This window comes from Corvus kubaryi, unplaced genomic scaffold (genome assembly GCF_017639235.1).
Source record: "Corvus kubaryi isolate FWS band 111438036 unplaced genomic scaffold, C.kubaryi_AGA036_p1.0 37284, whole genome shotgun sequence".
In the NCBI taxonomy this organism is placed as follows: Eukaryota; Metazoa; Chordata; class Aves; order Passeriformes; family Corvidae; genus Corvus; species Corvus kubaryi.
In genome coordinates this window covers 6,593,347-6,616,207 of record NW_024581088.1, presented here as the reverse complement: position 1 = coordinate 6,616,207, position 22,861 = coordinate 6,593,347, and the positions used below count along the sequence as shown (strand labels likewise).

The 22,861-nt window shown below is 45.9% G+C and overlaps 2 protein-coding genes across 2 annotated transcripts; one reads left to right on the top strand and one right to left on the bottom strand.

Annotated features, from left to right (window-relative positions):
• Nucleotides 1-2,496: 2,496 nt before the first annotated feature.
• SLC13A2 (solute carrier family 13 member 2) lies at nucleotides 2,497-14,984 on the bottom strand. The gene is made up of 12 exons (XM_042026158.1): nucleotides 14,728-14,984; nucleotides 11,582-11,710; nucleotides 11,107-11,243; nucleotides 9,815-10,035; nucleotides 8,773-8,950; nucleotides 8,424-8,546; nucleotides 7,246-7,467; nucleotides 7,042-7,139; nucleotides 6,388-6,509; nucleotides 5,067-5,228; nucleotides 4,046-4,183; nucleotides 2,497-3,319 (listed from the first exon to the last, which is right to left on the bottom strand). The coding sequence occupies exons 1-12, from the start codon at nucleotides 14,827-14,829 to the stop codon at nucleotides 3,188-3,190; spliced, it is 1,764 nt and encodes a 587-aa protein (XP_041882092.1). The 5' UTR covers nucleotides 14,830-14,984; the 3' UTR covers nucleotides 2,497-3,187.
• Nucleotides 14,985-17,308: 2,324 nt separating this feature from the next.
• On the top strand, nucleotides 17,309-22,418 carry SLC46A1 (solute carrier family 46 member 1). The gene is made up of 5 exons (XM_042026165.1): nucleotides 17,309-17,737; nucleotides 18,164-19,016; nucleotides 19,374-19,457; nucleotides 20,416-20,572; nucleotides 21,099-22,418. Exons 1-5 carry the CDS (start codon nucleotides 17,414-17,416, stop codon nucleotides 21,160-21,162), a joined length of 1,482 nt encoding a protein of 493 aa, XP_041882099.1. The 5' UTR covers nucleotides 17,309-17,413; the 3' UTR covers nucleotides 21,163-22,418.
• The last annotated feature ends 443 nt before the right edge of the window (nucleotides 22,419-22,861 follow it).

Here is a 22,861-nt window from a genome sequence, read left to right as displayed (position 1 = left end):
TGTGTCCTGTTACGTCTGTTTATGATTTCAGTGACCCTTGCATCACTCCCATGCCACTTTACAAATTGCTGCCGAGGTGTTTATGGCGAGGTGCCTTTCCCAAATGTAAGCGATTTTCAGGAGCCTGCCCAGAAATCATCAGCTTTTACGGTGTGGTCACAGAAATGTGTGTGTTTACCAGGGTAAGGCCTCCTTTTTACCTTGGCAGTACATGTGGGTGCCTGCAGAAGCTCTGTGTGTGTGCTCGTGTGCCTGGGCAAGGCAAGGCAGGACAGCTCCGTAACTCCAGGGAGAATGGAGGAGGTGACTCCGAGTCACCCACTTACTCACTGGCACACACTGTGGGAAACCTGTATTTTGTGGTTTTGCTGAGTGCTTTTTAGGCCAAGGCAGGCAAAAAGGCAGAAGTCCCCTCCTCATTACCGAATTTATCACTTATGGAAAGCAACCTTAGTGTCAGCTCTGAGACGAGGAGCTGCATTGGGAATCACAGCTAAGCACAGCAGGTGCTGAGCTGGCAGTTTCGCAGCAGATTGTGAAATTTGATCACACAATGGGAAATAGAGCCACTCCTTGAGGGCAATATCTGGAAACATAATGGGGAACCACCCTTCAAAGGTGATCCGGGTAATAATGGGGCTTAGAAACACTTTCTACCTGCTTTGCTTAGAAAATTATGAAAATTTTTAATAGTGTTACTGGTCTTTGCACAAGCACTCTATATTTAGCTGTACCTTGACTGGTCCTGAGCTCTGACACACCCAAGGCAATAAACTGCCCAGTGCCACCATCACTGCAAGGTGGAAACTGGTAATGGAATTCTCAGTTCTCTTTGTGTCCTGGTGTCTTCTCTTCTCTTCTCTTCTCTTCTCTTCTCTTCTCTTCTCTTCTCTTCTCTTCTCTTCTCTTCTCCTCTCCTCTCCTCTCCTCTCCTCTCCTCTCCTCTCCTCTCCTCTCCTCTCCTCCAGCTTTTCACCCCTATTTTTTTCTGGAATTTGGGCATTTTTAAACCCTCTGAGTAACTTGCACTGCAGATATTCCCTGGTAAATCTCTGTGTACTCACCCACATTAATGAACACGGAACACCCAGCATTAATGCATTGGCCCCATGACACTCTGTGCTACTTGATGTCTCCCTCCTTTCTTCTTGAGATTGGCATAAAGATTGCACCTGTGCTCCTGCAGGTACTTTAGGCACACCACAGCCTCTGAATAATGTAGACTAATAGAAAAGACTTCAAAGAACCATAACACAGTTTTAAAAGGGCTGGAAGGAGAGGCCGACGGGAAATGTTATAAGAATTCCACCTTTCCTGCTTAGCTAAGCAGTAATTTAGAAGGACATGTAAAGTCTGTGCGAGTATTTCAAAGAAAACAAAAAGCAAACAAAAGCAGAGCACACTGCCCTGATGCTGGAGACAAAGGGAGGGAGGAGGGAGAGGCTCACAGCAAATCATCTGCTCCAGTTTGTCATTTTTAGGTCCTCAGACACAGGGTGAGCAGGGTAATGAAAATACTTAGAGAGATTTGGGTGTTATTTGAGAGAGGTGAACGCAAAGGGAAAGGAGAGTGGTTTAGCAGTGGCCTGAGCAAGTCATTATGTGATGGAAATCAGTTACCCAGGAGCTCATAGCAACAGAGAATAAATGCCTTTCCTTCTGGAGCTGTGGATATTCTGCTGGATCTCTATCTCACATCAAATTAAAACTCTGTCAAAGCCACTGGAGAGTTAATACCAGGCTGTTCTTTCCAAGACAGTGATTTCCACAGCCAGTGGAACTGTCAGTGCTGAGGAATCAATAAGTAGCAGACACTAGAACTGTCTGGATATTTGGAACTGGAAAGAAACTGCTGCAAGTCAGTGAATTCTGACATTTTATGAGTCAAAATTGCACTGCACATTGTCCTTGTCTCCTAATAATTAGGGTAGAGAAAGGAGAAAGATTTTGAAGAGAACGTCCTATTTCAGAGTGAAATTCCCTCATTTTCACTCTCATGGAACCAGTATGGAGATCCCACCAGAGTGGGATTCCAGGACTGCACTTTGTGCAAAGTTAAGGCAGGTAACAACAGAACAAAGGTTTCAGAGCAAAACTCCAGGGGCACACAGTGAGTAACTGCTCTGTCTGAACCCAACCTCATTTATGGCACTGAGGGATTGGTTTGGATAAGTGCCTTTGGATAATCCTTTGTCAGTTTGGTCGTCAGGAATTTATCTGCTCCTGAAAGTCAGCTGCAGCAGAATAGGGATTAGATATGTAACAGGATTACATAACAGGCTTTCTAAAGGGGAAATCTTGGGTTGGACATCCCAAGAAAATTGGACTCGACAATAATAACAACATAATTACTACTTTAAAGATAAGAGAAAATCAACTATGCTGATTTCTCTGATTATTTCAAGATATTATATGTGAGCACATGGACAAGCAGTTGATACAAGGAAAATAGAAGCAGTGATCTATAATAAAAAAATAAACGCCAGAACACAGGGGTACATTACAAAAAAAAAATCTTTGATTCAATCATATATATATATTTTAGGACACAGAAATTCTCTCCTTCTCAAGGAAAAGTCTTATTATGACCTTGCAGGCTGTAATCTGACATAAATAACAACAGGGCAGATGTTCTGGGAGAAAAAGAATCTTCTGCATTCCTCACAAGGGGACTGCAAATAAATACATTTCAAAACAGGATGGGCTGACAGTGATTTTTCTGTAATCACCCAACACACACCTCGCTGTCAGTGCCCACAGAGTATATAACAATCATGTACACCTCGAACTTATACACATACACGGGTGGAGAGTGGTGACAGCACAGATCTGTGTGTGAAATCAGCAACTCAGAGTCTCTCTCCTTCCTTTTGTGTAGTCACACACCTCCCTTCTTTTCTTGCTGCAGATTTCAGACTCACTGGAAAAGCACTGGGAGAAAACACCCCTGAAGAAGCAGAAAATCTAAAGGTGGGAGGGCTGGAGAGCCAAAAGTCACCTCGTCCTCCTGGTGGGGTGACAAAAGTGCTGCCTGAACAGCACCTGGGCAATTTTATTGCTGTCATCAATGGGATGATTTTGCTTGTCCTTTTCCAGGCTTTTCTCTTAACCCCTGCCTCTGTGGGTGATAGCCCTGCTCTCCTTGCAGCTCTGACAGGAACAGTCTGGGTTCTGTCTCCTCCCCACGTTACAGGCAGGTCCCTGTCTTGTTTGCCCATGGTGGGAATGTATGCAATTGGAACAAGGATGAAGCCCAGGTGTTGATGGCAAGAGTTATCGTCAGAACTCCCAGAATGTTGAGTACAAACCCAGCTTTGGCCTAGAATTATAAAAGAGAAGTGTTGTTAGCACTGCTGAGCACTTTTTGCCTTCCTTGCTGGTTAGGGTTGTTTGTATGGTTTGATTTTCTCTTTGGCCTTTTTTCACAACTCCACCAAATTTGATTTAAGTTGGTTTTCTTCACAAATATAATTTGTATAAAGGGAAAGGTTTCCATTGGATAAAACTCTTAAAACTAGAAATCCTGAAATCCTTTCAATCCACTTCTCTTCTGACCTGGTATTTCTCTCTAATGTCACTTTGCGTTTCTTCTTGGATCAATTTTAAGTTAGAAAAGTTATCAAGAGACATGGCACTGCTGTCCTTGTTTCTTTAGTGATTTCCTGAGGCATCAGGGCACCCAGTGAGATGTGCCAGGCTGTTCCCTGTCCCTGCAGAAGAGCTGCCCAGGTGACAGGGCTCTTTGACACCCTCGTGCTCTATATTTGGGCTTTTCAAGCAGTTTAGACACTGACAGCTGTTATTATAAAATCTTCAAGAGGTCCTGGCTGTTCTTTAAAAGCTCATTAGCAGCTTTGTAAGATTCTCAGAGTGTACCAGAGACAGTGTGACCCTTTATTACTGCACATGTCTTCTTTCCATTTGACAAAAGCCGGGCACACTGACTTTTCTAACGCTCCCCCAAGAGGAGCCAGCTCTAGAAAAAGGAAAGATCAAACCTAGGGGTGAAAATTCTGGAAAGAAAGTGGTTTTTTTTGTTTCTCACCATATCAATAACCCTGAGCTGTCCATAGGAGAAGACAATGGCATTGGGAGGAGTTGCCACGGGGAGCATGAATGCCAGTGATGCAGAGAGTGTGCAGGGCAGCATGACATAGAGAGGGTTGAGGCAAATTGCTTCAGCCTGTGCACGAAAAGAGAGAAGAGATGGTGATTTTGATACCCAAAAATGCACAGAAACCTTTTGGCAGAGAACTGATTCTATTTCTCCATGTCAGAAGCCTCGTCCTTCCCCAGACTCTGCAGCCACTCATATTTTGGTGCTGCTTCAGACACTTCCAGCATCCTTATGCAGCAAATGCAAGAATTGATTTTGTGGTCAGGGCTTTGTGTTGCTCATGTATAAATGGATAAATAATTCTTATATTTTACTCTAAACCCTGACTTCATATTGCTTAAGAACAAAATTAAATTATCAGGGGAGGCAGGTGAAGCTCTGAAGGTGAGAGCCTTGGTTTAGGGGTTGGCTGGGGTCTGCAGCTTATGCAAAAAAGATTTTGGAGGAGCTCATTCCAGTTTCTGTCTGGAACCAGCTTTTCAGTTGGCAGAACCCTGTCTCCTCCAGCAACAGGAATCTCCTGTGGAAATGCAGAAGTGTGAATTAGGTCACGCTATCACCTTCAGAGACTTCTGGAAGGCCAGTGGTGGGGGTGAAATACAGGCATGGAATGTTGCAGGGAAGCAAACGCTGCTGCTGGTGCTGTCTCCATGCAGAACAAATTGGAAAAAACAAGTACAGCTGGCAGTGATTTCATGTTTAGGCCAGAAGGCCAAGTCTAATATGCCAATGAATTTAATCCCTTTGCTTTTCACCAGCAATGATTTCAGAAAGGTCGAACTAGGCACAGTGTGTGTCTGTATGTGCACACACACACCTGTATTTTTGTTTTAAGTCTTGTACCCCTGATGGGACACAGGAACCAGTGCTTGGCTTTGTCAGCCAAGTTTTGACAACTGAGGAGCTGAAAACTGTCCTTATAAGAACATTTTGGAATGCTGGGACTCACCATTGAAGCCAGAATGGGGAGGAAGAGGGTGGTGGTGGCCACGTTGCTGGTGCACTCGGTGAAGGTGGCGATGAGGAGACACAGCAGGAAGGCAATGGCTGGGGGAGGAATGGTCTCCAGAGGGGTCAGTTTGGTGCCCAGCCACTCAGACAGACCAGATTCCTGCAACAGAGCAAAGAAGGATGCCAGATTGGAGGGGAGAGAGCCACACCACTGTCCCAACCCTCCCTTCTCAGAGCCGTGCTCCTGCAAACTGCTGTCTGCAGAAAAGCAGAGCCAGTGCTCACAGGCTGGATTGTTCAGTAGGTTAAATAAAAACAAGCATTATTTCCCTTCCAAGGAACTGGAAAGGAGGAGATACTGCATTTATAGTGATTAACAGCAAATAATTATTTCTCTGTTCAGATCATTACTTGTACATGATCAGTATTTGAGGTGCTTTTTTTAATGTAAGCAAAGATAACTTGAATTAATTTCCTAAAATGTTTTTATATGTATCTTATCAGATGCTCTAGTGATTTAATGTCATTTCATCACATTGCCTGGGATCTTGATAACTGTCTGAAGCTTTTCACACCCCTCCTCCTTGTCAGTCACTGGGAAGCAGCAGCATCCTCCCTGTCATTCTGGGCTTTCTGCAGCAGCTTTTATGCATTTGATGATTTATTCTAGAATAAATTAAAGTGATTTCTTAAATATTTCCTTTTCCAAACATGTACTTTTACATTTTAATTTTGATCTTTGAATTCTAAACTAGTATTTCCAGGCACTTGAAGCCTTTTAGAATTTCTTTATTGTCTATAGATTTAATGAATGGATTGTCTGTTCTATCACTTAAATCATTACTGAAAAATAACGTGTAGCACTGGGCTCCTGGCAGATTCCTGCAGATGTTTTTTACCTGCTCCTGAAGGTTCTCTAGCAAGCTCTACATTTCTCTTCTAATAGTTTAAATTAAATCCTATTTCTGTAAATCCTTGCTTTGAAATACTTTGGAGACCCCTCCTGGGTACATTATCTCCTCATGCTGGCCACATCAATTACATTTTATTTAAAAGAACTTTCAATGTGTAGGGGCAGTTTCTTAATCAGCCCCTTTTCCAGAAACACGGTTAATTGTGCTGCCCTGAGTGGCGGTGCCATCCCATTGCACCGGGAACTGATCCCAGGACTTCAAGGATGGTCCCACCGCCAGGAGCTGGGGAAAGCAGCATTTGATGCTCCCAGTGTGCCCTCTGGTGTCCTGGGACAGCACCAAGAGCGAGATGGAAAAGAAACCACCCAGGAAAACACGAATCCCAGGTGAGCCGAGGAATGTTACCTCACTGCCTTTGGCCAAGGCAAAGCCACCTCCCAGCAGGAACACGATGTTCCATGGCATCTTCTCCTGAACGAGTTTCCAGTCCAGGAGGGGTGGAGGTGCCCGGAACTTTGCCCTGGCCCCTGGAACTCAAAAGAGATTTTGTGAAGGGAGAACTCCTTGGTGGGAGGTGAGTTAAGTCTGAGCATCAGGAATCCCTTCTGCCAGCACACTCTGGAATTGCCTCCCGAAGCAAATGCCGGGAGAACCATCAACAAAGGTTTTAAAACTTGACTTGCAAAAGCTCTAATGAATGATCTGTAGCTGCTCCAAGAAGCACAGGAGGAGGCAGGGAAGGGTGAGTTAAAGGTGTGTGGCAACAACTCCGTGTGTTTCTGTTGAGTCATGTATTCCATCCTGAAGATTCCAGCCTCGGAATCCTTTACACGTGTATAACAGGGGTGGGAACACTCCTGGGATAAGGGCTTCCTACTTAGTGAAATTATGAGAAACAGAGAATTTTATGGGATATGTGCCTTGCCTAACCTGAATCACACAGCTGGAAGAGCAGTTTGAATTGTTATTTAATATTTGAAATTTCCTTTGTAAACCCAAAATGTAAAATTTCCCACATACCTATACTGACAGTCGATCTTTGGTGCTTCAGTAACTCACCTGTTTGCTCTTCCTCTCTGCCCTGGTTGGAAAAGTCAGAAGGGAGGATGAAGAGCAAAATTGAAATGAAGAGGGCAACTGTAGCATCAGTGACATAGCTGCAAGAGACCAGCCAGATGTTTAGTCAGCTGTGTTTTCAGCTGGATAAAATCCAGCCTTATTTCATTTTTTATTCCAAGTGAGGAGGAGGAGAAGTGGCACTACCTTGTATCATCTTTGTTGAAGAGAACTGTTGCCCAGCCTGGGAAGAACCCAGGCTCTCTTGTAAACCACAGCACCACCAGGAGAACGAAGAGGATCAAAACTTGTATTTCTGCAAATTTCATTTTGCCCAGTTTTTTGCTCTCTTCCTTTATGATTTCATAGGCCTGTTTCTCCTTAGCCTTGGCGGCAGGACTGGCACCACAACCAAAATTCTTCTTAAAACTGGAAGAAAATGGATGAGAAATATCAGGGAATTTTGCCAGGTATCCTCAGAGTTAAGAATCTAAATTTTATACTCAATCATAATGTCTTTATATGCATTTATATATGAATATTGAAATTAAATATCTTATAATTGGCAACCACGGCGAGTACTAACTGCATGTCTTGACAAAAAAAGCTTCCTGCCCCTAAAAGCTCCTGAGTTAAACATAAAGAAGTGAGTTATCTGTGCACATGAGGGAAAAAATTACAGAATCACAGAATGGCTTGTGTTGGAAGAGACCTTAAATTCCATCTCATTCCAACTCCTGCCATGGGCAGGGACACCTTCCTCTAGACCAGGACAATGTTAATGTGATTGACAAGGCTGCTTGATCACTAGGAAGTAAAGAGTTGCCAAGCTTTTTAAAACGACAGAAAATGAGAATTTTAAGGTGGATTTTGAAGATCAAAGTACCATTTCAGGTGTTACAGCACTCTTTCCATGTAAAATAAGGGAAGTTGGGGTAGTACAAACATGATAGGCTGAGTATTAAGCAGGCAGGCAATGCAGGCTGGTTGTGTGGGGTGATCTGCACCAGAACTAGCACAGAACTAATCCTCTAGGTCTGAAGCAACCCTGGTCACAGAGGCATTTACCAGCTCTCTGTAGAAATCAGTTTCCTCATTTGGAGCACAGCCATCTCTTAGGACATGACAGCAATGCTGCAGAACAGGTCAAACGCACTCAGAGCTTCCTATTCTCATCTACAGAGTACATTGAGCTGGGATTTGATCAGATTCCTCGAAGAAAAACTTGCAGAATTTGAACAGAGTGTGCTGCTCTGGTCTCTGTTGTGTGTGAGGACTTTGTCACCTGCTGTGTGATTTTTCTCATCAGTAAAAGGGTCACTTGTGCTAAACGAGTCCTTGATTCCAGCCCATCAGCTGGATTGCAGGGGCTCAGGGGTACTCACTCGAAGCCCAAGTACAGGATCTGCAGCCAAATCCACGCCAGAATCAGCAGCACCACCATGGTGGGGAAGGCGAAGGAGAACCAGGAGGCAAAGTTGATGATGCCACCATTGCCAGGATAGATGCTGGAAAATGCAGGTGGCTGTTAGCATCCAAAATTCCACATTCTCTTCTGTCCTTCATTAATGAGTCGGAAAAGGGGAGGTTCTGTGGGGCCCATTAAGGAAGAGAAGCTCCCTTCCGAGGAAAGGGACCAAACTGACTTTTTCCTTCTCTGTGCTGCCTGGGAGTCAGCTGTAGCAGAGTGATGTAGTTTGGTGGGTGTGTGATCCCACATTCAGCCAGACTTACTCATTAATTTGTCCCTGCAGCACCAGATTTGGTGTTGTCCCAGTCAGAGTGGCGATCCCTCCAATGCTGGATGAGTAACAAATACAGAGCGACATTCCCTTGGAGAGTTTCAGGTGTTTCTCCTCAAGCACTTCATTTCTCTTTCTCTCTTCCTCAACTGTCAGGACATGAGAATTACCTAGATCCCAAGGAACAAAAGAGATGCAGGAGCTATATTGGACAGGAAAAGGCCTTGGGCCTGCATAATTCCATTATTTCAAGGCTAGGACGCAATGGATTCAGAGCTGAAGGAACCAAACTTCCTCATTTTAAGGCTGGCACTGTTAATTCTTTGACCTTCTGCCCATTTTCACTGGTTGTCTTGACACAGAGCAGTTTTTCAGAGGAGAATTTGAAATGTGTGACCAAGTTTGAACCTACTGCTGGCACTTCCTGGTGAGCCAGGGCAATGTCTGAACTGCACGTGGAGGGGAGTGAGGCAAGAATTCAGGGAATTCTAACAGAGCTGGAGGAGCTGGGCTGAAGTAAACTTGCCTGCTGGCACTCAGATTTATGTCCAGAAAGCCTGGAATCACCTCAAAGATGGGGAGAGGGCAAGACAGCTAGTAAAGAGCTATTGTTCCTTGATTGTGTACCTTTGGATTAGAAAGATCATTTTAATCCCTAACTTTCTGGCTGGAAATAGGCCGGAAATTTTGCCTTGGGAATTCCCTATTATCTGATAAGTTACACAGTAAATAATAATTGAACTAACATAAATATGCAGGGAAATAGCAAGCCTGATGTAAAGGCTTCCCCTAGCGGAGAATTTATACTTTTTGTTGGTTTATTGAGTAGTTGTAAGCTCTTTGTATTTTTGATTTAGCTTCAGCCAAGTCAGTAGCTCATTGTGGTTTTGTCTTGTTCACAGAAGAGCTTTGTGGTGGTCAGGATGTTTCAGGGGCAGTCTCCTTCCAGAATTTACTAGGAACTCTTACTCCAGAAGAAAGCACCAGGTCATCCTCCACCACCCTGAAGAGAAAACCACCCACAACCCTTTCACCTTTTTCCTCTGGTTCCTTGAAGCTGTCAGGTGACTTTTCCTGCAGCTCAAAGGCTTTGTTGGTGTGTTCAGACACTTGGACAGTGGTGGTGGACTCGATTTCTGACTTGTGCAGCTGCTCCATCACTGCCTGTGCTATGGGGACCATCATGGCAGTGGTGGCCGTGTTGCTGATCCACATGGACAGGAAGGCTGTCACGACCATGAAACCCATCAGGAGTCTGGAATGAGAAGGTTTGGAAAAGCTGGACTCAGGAAAATCAGGACTCAGCCCCGCAATGCTCTTTATTTTTGTTACAGAGTCAGCTACAGATGCTGGGTTTGGAAAATGCTCAGCAATCCCCACCCAGCACTTCCTCTCGCCCTGGTCTGCTTGGTGAGGCACCAAGTTAAGATTTAACATTAATTTCTCTTCTTCAACCAATTTTTTTGCATTCTTGCTGTTAGGAAAATGGAAGCTGGTAGCTTGGAGCAAGCAGTTATTACAGTCAGATCCTGCTCATTCGACATCCTCTGAGGAAGACATTTCTCAATAATACATTAATGCATTATAATACATTTTGAAGAGGAATTGCAAGCTGAATTTGATCCCAAATGGCAATCAGTTTAAGCCATAAGGAAGAAGAACTCTTTCTTTTTTTTCCTCTTATTGTTTGATCCCACCTCTATTATTTAAGATTCTCTTCCCACTCATCTAAAATTCTAATCCTCGTTTCAGTATTACTTTGTTATTTGTCTCAAAATTATTCTTTAGATGAGATGTAGATTATGTATCAGATGAAAAGGGGTTTATCTTGTATGCATTTTTATTCTATTGCTTTGTAATTTCCTTCGGTATTCCCTCTTCTTATGAGCTGAGACAGATTAAACAGGGTGATGCAGCCTGTGCATAGCTTGAAGTTCCAGTCTGGGAAACATTTGTTGTTTTCAAAGCAAGCACACCCATATTTTCTCTTCTCTTTGCAATCAGCAGCAGGCAGAATGTCCACGTTTTCTGTGTTCCAGCTGTGGTCTTGCCTGATTGTCCAAAGCTGTGCTCGTGGCCCAGCCTGGCAGCACCCTTCTCTTTCCATCATTGACTCTCTTGTTGCTATTTCCCCACCTAAAGCCCTTTGGAATTCCACAAACAAGGTGTGGAACACCTCAAAGGATCCCCATTTGCAAGGCTTGCTCGGGCATTAACTCGCTTGGGCCATAGGAAAGCATTTGTAGGGCAAGATTTGCAGATTCCCATCAGAGATCTAAAGCCATAAAATCCTTTATCCCACAGCATTTCCAGCACTGTAACTCACAGGGCTGGTCTGACACCAGTGATGAGCAGGACCCTCAGAGCCACTCGCTTGTGCAGGTTCCAGTTCTCGATGGCAATGGCCATCATCAGGCCCCCCAAAAAGAGCATATTGGTGTCCTTCAAGTATTCCCGACAGACCTGCAAGGTGGGAGAAGAGAGAGGGAATAGTCACAAGAGAGAGGGCATTTTCTGAGGGAGGTTATTCCAAAGGCATGAGCAGGGAGTAACTCTGGGTTGCATCTGAATTTGCTTGGATTTCAGATTAGCAGCTCCACCCAGAGCTCACTCTGGGCTCGTGCAAGTTCTAGTCCATGGAGGAGACAGAGAATAATTACAACAATAAAAATTAAAATGAAATAATACTACTATCAACAATATAAATATAATGATGGTGATGATGACAATTATATAAATCTGGGGAATAACCCCAGAATAAAAGAAGATGATGGAGTAATACACGGAGCAAGATCTCTTACTGTTGTTGAATCCATGATATTCATTACTGGAAACAGCAGGATGGGCAGGAGAGCTGTGACAGCCAAAGGCAGGGCTTCTGTGCACCAGAAAAGTGCCATCACTATGATCACGTAGCCACATTCTGCCTCCTGCCATGGGAAGGGGACAGGCAATCAGAACATGCTGAACATCGAACCCGGGCCTCCTCCAGAAGCCAAGGCCTCATAATCACATTCATTGCCTGATAAAGGGATTAGAAAAAAGGTTATTTCCTGTGCTTCTCTCCCATCTAGGCTCTGACCTATGCAGATCCTAATCAAACGACAAACTGTGCAGCAATCTCATCAGAACTCTGAGGAGAGCATGAGACGTTCAGCGGGGGCAAAAATAGTACATGAGGAAAAGAAACATGGATGACTTTGGACTTTCCATGATAAGGGATTGGCAAGTACTGCACAGGCTTCTCGATTGTGCTGATGGTGTTACATTCTGTATTTATGTCCTTGAGTTGTACAATTAGTTACTGATCTAGTCAGGGCATCTCCACCTGTTTCCGCACGGGCTTCAGGTCATGGCCCGGGTGAACCACAGCTAATTTCAACTCCTTGTACTGTAAATACTTTTATAACTTTTCACTGGATTTCTAGCTTAGTAGAGACTTTGAAAGGCTCACTGGAAGGCTGGTCACAGATCATTTCAGCTTCCATTGACTTTGTCTTGTTTGTTTGAGGAAAGTGAGATCCCCTATTTCATGTCACTCTTTTTCTGAGAAAACATTGATTCCGTTCTGCTTTGGACAACCACTCCGAATTTCATGTAAAAATGTTTAAGTCAGTCCCTGTACACTGAAAAGATTCAAAATTACTTCTCACAACAGTGGCATTTGGTTGGGCTGAGGAAGACAGCAAGAAGAAGTAAAATTGGGGTCTTGGTGTCTTGCTCATTTTGGAACTCGCTCAATAATGGGAGACACCAAATCCAAAGGAAGAAAACCTTGGATAAAGGATGTCCACTAAAATACACTGGACAGTATGAATGGAACTGTAGTGATGCTTATTGAGGCTGGATTACAGAGGATTAAACCAAGGAGCTGGGATAATGGGTGGCAGGATTGAATTTGCGAGGCTTTGGAACACGCTCGGGAATTCTGAATGTGGTGTGGAGGTTACAGAGCTGCTGAAGGGAAAGGATGAGCAGGCAGCTGAGCAGTCTGGAGGAAAGAAGAAGACAGCAATCTTGGTGTGGATTTCCAAAGCAGACAGGCTGAAGAAGTAAATCTGAAAGAGATCCCCGAAGATAGGAAAATATTCCTTTTTGAGCCTTATTTTTGAACAAGAGCATTCAGAACCTCTATTATTCATCCCACTGATCACTGAGAGCAATTTGCCATTTTAACAATCCTTCTTCTCCATTTTTATTATTAAAAGACACAGATGGGTGCCTTTTGAGAGACCCTAGCAGAGCTTTGGGATGTATCTCATAGGTCATTGTCTTCCATTGTGCTGTGAACAGGCTCTCAGTAAAAGCTGGAAAAGGGGTTTTCCCAAAGTCAGCCATCCTGTAAGGACATTAGCCTGCCTTTCAGCAAGATTTTTAGCATTGTTTGCTCTCAATTACAATAGCTCAGTGTCCAGTGCTATGTCATTATAGGGCAGGTTAATAGATCAACAGAATAGAAAAAATGTGAAATTCCACCCTGTAGCTGCTGGCTCACACCACTCTGTGCAGAGGCACCAGATTTTCCTGCTCAGCAGTGGCACAGTGCACAGTTTTAACCCCCAAAAAACCTTCTTAAAGGTTCCCTTAAATCACAAAGGGAAAAATCCAGGACGTTTTCAATTTTTGTCTTGTTGCCAACTGCATAGAAACCAGAGGGAGCAATTTTCAAAGAGGAACTGAACCAAGACTGCCAAATCATTGCACAGGCACCTCCAAGGACTCACTGTATGTAACAATGCCTCCAGCAAATGAGCTTGAACTTGTGGCCTCAGGACAAAAAAAATAAATAATCTCTCTCTGGCTCCTTAGAACTTTCCTGATCCTGATCTCTTTTCACTTCAGTAACCCCTTTGCCTATGGAAAGTTAACTAGCAAAAAAAAGGTATTTTCTTTTTTTTTTTTTTTTCCCTTCCTAGAGTGCTTTTAAGTAATAATTTAAACTATTTTATTTACGTAGTGAGGGAATGAGAGGCCACACCTGAGCAGCCGCCACATCGCAGCTCCAGCCCATACCACTTGTGCTTGCAACCCAAACTCTGATATCTCAGAAACAGACCTGTGAGGAAGACAGAGCTTTGGGACAGGCAGGGAAGAGTTAGGGAGGTGGAAAATGAAGTTTGGAGAAGGAGTCTTTAAACTGGGAGTCAGTGGGGATTGGGAGGCAGAGACCAGACGAAAGAGTTAGGACTTGGTGTCCAAAGACAAGGGACAGGAGGGGTAGTTTGGGACGATTTCATGGTGCTGGAGCTGTAATAAGAGACCAGAGATCAGATCTTTCTGCATGAAGAGGTTGGGAGTGCAAGAAATGGTGAAGAAGCGGCAGAAGCCTGGTAGTCTGTCAGCTCACAGCTCTCCCTTTAAATGATCAATGTCCCACAAGTACCTGCCCAGATCCTACAGCTCCTTGTAGTCATCTTTTCTTGAAGAAACCCTGAGCCAGGGGTCTTCCAGAACTTGGTGTTTTAAATTTAAAATCCTAGTTTGGGAAGATTCTTACAGAAATATGCTAAACCAAAACTGAAATGTTATTTTCCCCTATGTATCGGAATGTCTTGTCTTCCTAAAAATGCCTCTTCTGAGTGGCAGTGACAACAAGATAAAAAATAAAGTAAGATGTGGACTGGACACTGTTAGAAAATGAAAAGGGGGGTTAAAATGGAGCCTAATAATCTTCAGCATAGAAAGTCCTTTTCTAAATCAGCCAGATGCAAAGCAAGAGTCACAAAATCTGATGTCACTGAGTGTTCTTCTAGAAGATGCAATCACAGATGTTTCTGCTCATCCATGTATGCCCCACTGCTTTTATATTGCCCTAATATGCTCAGGAAAAAAACCCAAGAGATCTCCAAGCAGTAGATGCAGGTGCTCTGAGAAAGAATCTCTTCACCCTTGAAAGGGACAGCTCTGAGATGTGGAGGCCTGTAAATCGAATTTTAAAATTTCTTACCTTGCTGGGCAGAACCAGAGGCAGAGGGAGAAACACGAGGGGGACCAAGATTATGATGAGGTATTTCCTGCAGGCCAGGACCGCCTGCCAGGAGAAAGCCATGGTGCTGGAGCTAGCCCAGTGCTGAACAGCCTGGAATCTGCTGCTTGGAGCCTATATAAACACCAGGCAATATTAACCATTGACCTCAGGAGACTGGGTGTTGTTTTTGGAACTGTAATCGGAGAAAGAAGGAAGAGAACAAAGAAGGGAGGAGACAGCAGAAGAGTGTCAGAGCAGGAACTTTCTCAGGAGAATCTTTCAGAAAGGTGATAAGTCCATTAGAGAATTAACTCCTTGTGGGGCAAGTAGGTTTTTGAAAGCATCCTGAAATGACCTACACTTTCAAAAAAGAACGTTAGTGATTTGGTCTCTAATAATGCCCTCTTTGAGTAGGTACCGTTATTCCTCCTATTAAAAAAAAGAGAAACTGCTCCCTCCAAAACAGGTTGAAAATTATTTCAATTTTCGAAAAATATGGGGGAACACTGAAAACCACATCTACGTCTGTAATGCTCAAATACAGGGCTTAGAAACACCAATGCAAAATGTTATATAAACATCATTGTGTTTCACTGAGACATTGGGTAGCAAAAGCCACTGGGCAGAGCTGCTGTCACCAGGTGCCACGTCAAGTCCCCACACAGAAAGGGACTGACAGTCCTTCCCTTGGGTCTTAGTGGATTGGGAAGGACTTGGCTACAGGACATCACTTTGCAGACTTCAGGCTATTTTTTTCCCCCCACATTTTTGGTCTTGCAGGTTTATAGGCACAGCTTTGGGAACTTGCAGGGTGTATTGGGCAGAAAAAAATTAAGAAGAAAAGGTGCTACAGAGAAATTACCAGTGATTCTTGTCCCAGTTGGAGGAAACTTCCAAAATACAAGCTGTGAATCACTAGATTCTATAAATTTGCAGGAATAGTATTAAACATTTGAAGTCCAAAGGGTATTTCTTGTTAATGCCACATTGAAGGCTTTGTTTGTTAGATCATGCAAGCACACCCCGCAGCTAATGATGATAACATTTCCATTTTATTGGTATAAATCATCTTGGTGCTGTTTATAGCTTACTCAAGAAGAGAGAGATAAAGGGAAGCACAGCCATTAGGTCATCTGATGTCAGCTCCACAAAAAGCTTCTGCTGTTTCTGCCTCTCTTCCCTTTTCTGCTAGGGCTTGTTTTGTCTCAGGAATGCGCTAATGATGGAAAATCAGCTGCCAGATTTGCAAACTGGACTTGGACATATTGCTCCCAACAAAGAGCATCACGTTGCTTGGTGCCAACCCTGAGCTTTAGCATCTCACCCTTGGTACAAAAAGAATGAGAAAGAGCTTTCAAATTATTTGTATTCCCCCACATCTTGCATCCACTGAATGTTTAATTACTGTCTGACAAGGTGCAGTGACAAAAGCAGCCAACTGCAAGGTCATTTTCCTGCTTTTTACTCTTAGGCCCTAAGGTTGCAATGAAAATTTAAAAGAACACCTCGTTTTTACATCTCTGTGCTGCAAAGGTTGGCCTCCAGCTGCAGCCTCATTTATGGAGTGTAAATACCAATGTGGAAGGGTCTCAGCTGAAAAATTGTGCCTGTTCTTTAAAAGTAGCACCTCCACAGACATGGTTTCCACTGTCATGTGAGTCACAACACTTTGAAAGGTGCTAAAAATGAGTTGTGTAAGTGTTTTACTGCAAAATGAATGGTTTCTATCTTGTCCTGTGACCCATGAGCATTCCCTCAGTGGTGTCAGAGGAGCGATGCCAGTTTACATTAGTTTGGAACTGCTCTAGTTTATATAAACGGGTTAATCTAATACTCTGAATTGTGTGCTTTGGATTTAAAGGACAACTTGGTCTTTGCTTACTGATCTGCTAAAATCAGGCCAAACCTCACAGGAATCAGACAGCACAGCCAAAACCTCCTTTACTAACTGAGTTTGTAAGTTATTTTGTCCTTTATAAAAGGAAGTATTTTCTAATGTGAAGTAATAGAAGTGATCGTATATTGCTAAATACAGTATTTTGCTGATCCTAGTGCAGTTAAAATGTTGATTTTTGTTTTGCTTGGTTTGTTGAGGCTGGAGAACACTGAGGGGAGCCTTCATTGCGTTCTGCAGTTTCTTTATGAGGGGCATTTTAGGGCTGGGGCTGTTTTCTCTTCTCTGGTGACCAGTGACAGGACCCGAGGGAACAACGTGAAGCCATGTCAGGGGGTTTAGGCTGGATATTAGGAAAAGGTTCTTCATCCAGAGGGTGTTTGGGCACTACCACAGCTTCCCAGGGCAGTGGTGGAGTCCCCCTCCCTGCAAGGATTGTGCTGATGTGGCACTTGGGGACATGGTTCAGCGGTGGCTTTGGCCGTGCTGGGTTAACGTCGGACTCGATTATCTCAGAGGGATTTTCTCACCTCAACAATCACACCATTCTATGCAACAACACCCGCTGAGAGCTGCACCTTTAACACCGCGCTCGCTGCAGCGCCAGCGCCGAGGGGTCTCGGGAACCCCCGCGGTTCCGCTCCGGGTACCGGGGGGAGCGGAGCCGGTCCCGAGCCGGGCGGAGCCGTGTCGGTCCCGTTCCGGGCGGAGCCGTGTCAATCCCGAGCCGGGCGGAGCCGTGTCGGTCCCGAGCCGGGCGGAGCCGTGTCAATGCCGAGCCGGGCGGAGCCGAGCGGGTCCCGAGCCGGGCGGAGCCTCCGACCTCGTTCCGGGCGGAGCCTCCGCCCCTCCATGGCTGCCATGGCCGCCCCGCCGCCCGCCGAGCCCCCGGTGCCCCCCGGCCGGCGCTGCCCGTCGCTGCTCGCCGTAGAGCCGCTGCTGTTCCTGGCCACCGTGTCGCTGGGGCTGCAGGGCCCGCTGGCCACCCAGTACCTGTGGGACCGGCTGGGTGCCGAGCACGGCTACAGCGACTTCAACAGCACCGACTCCGCCGGCTGCGGGAACGGCAACGCTACCGCCGACCCCCTGCGGCAGGTGGGGACACCGGGGGAGCGGGGGGCCCGGGGGGACGGGAGACAGGGGGGAGAGGGCAGCTCTGAGTGTAGATGAAGAACTCAGGGGGAGAGGAGGGTCCGGGGGAGAGGGGAGGCACGGGGATAGATGGGGACGTCCTGGGGAGAGGGGAGTCTGGGGGAGTGGGGAGCCCCAGAAGGAGTGGGAAGCTCACGGGGAACAAGAGGTCCTAGGGGAGAGGGGAACTCTGTGGGAGCAGGGGGAGAGAGGTGTCCCGGAGGAGCCCCAAGGGAAACAGGGAGCTCGGCAGGAGCAGGGAGCCCCTGGGAGCGGAGAGTCCGGAGAGGAATGAGAGCTTGGGAGGAGCAGGGAGCCCCAGGAGGAGTGGGGAGCTCAGGATGGCACTGGCTGCTGTTGGAGCTCCTCAGCTGCCTGTTTCTCCTGCAGGAGGTGGAAGCCCTGGTGTCCCACTGGAACCTCTACATCAACCTGGGAGGTTTCTTCGTCAGCCTCTTCTCCGTGACTCTCTTTGGCCCATGGAGCGACAGCGTGGGCCGGCGCCCGGCGCTGATCCTGCCGGCCGCGGGCATGGCCCTGCAGACGGCCATCTACCTGCTGGTCATGTACCTGGAGCTGCACGTCGCCTTCTTCCTCCTGGGACGCATTTTGAGCGGCCTCACAGGTGACTACAACCTGATCCTGGCCAGCTGCTTCTCCTACGTGGCCGACACCAGCGAGCGGCGTGCGCGGACCTTCCGGGTGGCCATCCTCGAGGCGTGCTTGGGCACTGCAGGCATGGTGGCCAGCATTGGCGGTGGCCAGTGGCGCAAGACCCAGGGCTACATCAACCTCTTCTGGCTGGCCTTTGCTGCCAGCCTTGCTGCCACTCTCTATGCTGCTTTCTTCCTCCAGGAGTCGGTGAAGCAGAAGAAAGCGGCCAAGCTGTTCACGCTCAGCCACTACAAGGCTGTGTACAGGCTGTACACGGCGCCGGAACACCCGAGCTCCAGGTGGAAGCTGGCTCTGTACTCCCTGGCTTTCTTTCTGATTGTCACGGTGCATTTTGGAGCCAAGGACCTCTATGTTTTGTATGAGCTCGGCTTCCCTCTCTGCTGGGCTTCCGACCTCATCGGGTACGGCTCCGCCACCAGCTACCTGGCTTACCTGAGCAGCCTGGTGGGGCTGAGGCTGCTGCAGCTCTGCCTTGAGGACACCTGGGTGGCAGAGATAGGATTGCTCTCCAACATTGCTGGGCTGGTGGTGATTTCCCTTGCTACCACAACACCACTGATGTTTACAGGTGATGCCGAAGTCTTAAATCCCTGTTTCTCAGGCTTTTAGCATATTGATGCTGATGATGTGCTTCTGGAAGTTCAGGCACGTGAGGAAGTTCTGCCTTGTGCACCAAAAAAACTGTGGCAGTGTTGGCCAAACACTGAAGTTGGAAGTGCATCCATGTAGTTCCTAGAATGTTAGGCTTCCCAGAGCTGTATTACACTGCAGACACAGACTAAAGTGCTTTATGAGATCCAGGAGGGTGAATTGTGTGTAAATATAGCAGGGAGACACTGCCAGCAGCTGCAGATTTCTGGGACTGACTTTGGAGACCTTATTTTTCAGCTGAGCATTTCCCTAATGTGCCATGTCTTGCTCACAGGTTATGGGATTCTCTTCCTTTCCATGGCAGCCACTCCAGTCATCAGATCCAAGCTCTCCAAGCTGGTCAGTGAGACGGAACAGGGTAAGGAATTAGCCACTGTGCTTAAGCCAGGTCCTGAAACCCTGTCTTCTTGGAACATTGAAACCAAACTCTGGGGAGGTTAGGAGTTCCCTGGCTGCTCTGGACTCCTGTGCCCCTGCATTTACCCTCAGGCCCAGGGTAATGTTTTATTTTTTTTCCCAAAAAATTGTCATTGTTTAATTCAGACGTGCTGCGTTTTCAAGATGAGAGCAAGAGAAGAGAAGCGGGAATATTTCATTCATCCATCTGTTCGTTTCCAAAACATTTACAAGGAGCAAGAGTTAAAATGGATTATGTAACGAGAAGAAAAGGGTCATTCTCCTGACCATAACTTTCCTCTGTAGATCAGTAACAGTGGGAAGAACCAGGTGTTGTTGGAGGGTTGTATCATTGACCATGGTGAAAGATCATGGGTAACCCTCAGGAGGAGCATAATTGCCTTTTGTCCAGTTCTGTGTTTGGAGGGCTTGCGCTTGCTGTGAAACAGAGCATAGGAATATCTCCGAGGCAGACAGAGGGGGGGAGGGAATCCAGGTGGCAGCGATCGAAAGGTGATTTTGCACAGCTCATGTTTCTTATTTTAGAACGGCCACGGCGCGTACAGCGGATTTATGGCGCCAAATCTTCTGCTGTACTTAATGTTTAACAAATGATAAGAGGTGCTTGGCAATCTATAGAGCCCTGGCCTGAAGCATTTACAGTCCAGCTGATAGATAATATCCCTGGTCAGCTCCTGATCCAAATCCTGCAGCTTGGTGAGGTGACCCTGGCCACAGGTTGGACCTGCTGGGCCAGCCCTGTGTCCCACCTCATCACTCTTGATACTCACACCTTTCTGATGGCAAGTTCAACCCCTTGGGAAGACTGGCAGGATCCACTGAGGGTGATGTGTTACAGCTGTTTACAGGCAATAACCGCCTGCCTATCTCACCATTATCCTCTTATCTCTCTTTTCCAGGTGCTCTCTTTGCTTCTGTTGCCTGCGTGGAAGGGCTGTGTTCACTCGTGGCTACAGGAGTGTTCAACTCTCTCTACCCTGCCACCTTGCACTTTATGAGGGGATTCCCATTTCTTTTTGGGGCTATAATCCTTCTTATTCCAGCAGCTATCCTTGGGTAATTTACTTCAAATACCTAAACTTTGCCATGCCATGTCATATGGACAATACTATTTACTTTTAGGATAGAAGCTGGCAGTTTTTAAGGCATATTTTCAGTTATGGTTGTGAGAGGGTGTTTGGTGCCCCGGTAAACAGAGGTGCAGGTCATTTCTTTTGGAATCTGAATCGTAGGGATAAACCTGCAGCCTGAGTGATGTAGCTGCCGATATTCAAACTACTTCAAAGCCTCACTTCACCCTCAATGGAATCCAAAATCTGGAATTGAATTTGAAAGTTCTTCATGGAGGAGATGGAGCTCTCTCAGCAGTCTCTCTTCCTGTAATTTCTTTAGTAATTAAAGCAGAAGTTTTGTTGTGATAGAAAACAAATCCTCTGGGAGGGGGAACGTGTTGGGATTTGTACAAGTGCAACAGCTCCTGGCAGGGTCATTTTGTTTTGTTCCTCTGAAACTTGTAAGACTCACTCAATTCAGCAACATCCCCGTGTGCCTTTGAAAGTTGAAACTGTTCATTCTTTTCTAGGTGGATACAACTCTGGGATTCGAAACACGACTACAACCACTTCCAAGATGCTAGGAAAGACTGAATTTAACAACAAGGAATTCGCCAGCACGGCAGCGTCCACCTGAAGATTGCACTTTGTTCTTCCCTCAAAGCACAGATCAGTGTGGGAGGGACACCCTGCTTGTCCTTACTAACTTCTGAATGCCAAATAGTTGGAAATCACAGGAGGAACTTGATTTGGAGCTGTGAATGCCTCCTCAACATTGTGTTGGCTCATCTGTCAGAGAAAACCCAAGAGGTCCAAAAGCCAATCAAGCTGTTCTGAGGACCTTTTGCAAAGCTGGTTTGGGGTTTGGTGGGGCCAGAAGGCTCTGCCATGCTTTTAGTGGGGAGAGAGGACTGAGTTCTGGTTTGTTTGCCAAGCATTTTCACCTCTGAGTACTACAGTGTGCAGCAGAGGAGCTGTTGGTGTGGTTGAGGCACAGACTGAATCAGAGGCACCCAGCAGTGTCCTGCTGGGGGTGGGGGGAAGATCTGTGCTCCAGATCATCATGTTACCAGTAAAAACCCAACAAATGTGACATGCCAGACCACAAAAATCCTTATGGAGAGGGGCAGTTTAGCACAGGAGTGCTATTGCTGTCCTTGCTGACTGAACCAGCTTTAGTTTTGCAAGTCAGAGGTGTCCTAAAGAGAGGATCTAATTGATGAAGTGTTGGAAGGAATGCCAGGGGCATGTCCTGCCTGTCTGCAGCTCAGCCCAGGATCTCAAAGGTGTTTTTGAGAAGTAACATCATCTGAGAATACTGGAGTGCCAGTAGAATAAATCCTGGGTTGGGAGGGACCCCCGAGGATCCTTGAAGCAACTCCTGCAGGTGCCTTAATTGACAGTTGCCAAACCTGATGAACTTAAGGCTAAAATTGTTGGAATTTTTTCCCCTTACACTGCAAAACAGTTTGATGGGTGTGCCCCAGTCATGTGCAATTGCTGCTGTGCTTATCCAGAGCCCTTCCTCAGCAAGCTGGTGTGGGGACAGGACTTGTGTCTTTAGGATTAGCTTCTTTTCACTGTACATAGCATAATTTTGTGTTAATTACCTTTGCTGCCTGGTTTGGGATCTGTTAATGCCAGCAAGCAAGCCCCACGTCCATGGTGCTTATAGTTGTTCTTTCTGAAGCATTACCTGTGTTGCTGCTGTCCCTTTTTTCTTCAATGTGCCATAAACCAGCAGTTCTGTGTGCACTGCACTGCACACGCTGTTCTGGTATGTGCAGTAATGACTTTACTCTTACTTTCAGAATGAATAAAACCTTCATGCTCTTTTATGGTTCATAAAACTCTGGGTATCTTGTGCAGCTCTTGATTTCCTTCGTCCTTGACTTGTTCAGGGCTTCTCTACGTTGTTTTCATTCTCAGCCCTGTATTGAAGACTTTAGTAAAGAAGGAGCAGCAGGGATTTATCTGTCTTGTGGAGAATGAGTATGTGAGAGTGAAAAATCAGGAAAAATGCAGGTTTGGGTCTTGCAAGTAGCCCAAACTTGCTTTTGCTGACCACCAGGGTAAAGTTTGCAGGAGAGCTTCATTTGAAACCCAACTTCAGTGTGCAGAAAATGTGAAATGCTTGTAGCCAGCTTTGTCCCTGTCCATTGGGAGTTTGTGGTCGAAGCAGGAGAACTGGGGAGTAGAGAAGCAAGGAGGCTTTAAGAACTTGGTGTTCCTCCACTTGCTCCAAGCAGTCGTGCCAGGGAACACAGGAGTTACAGGTCTGATTGCTGGGCTA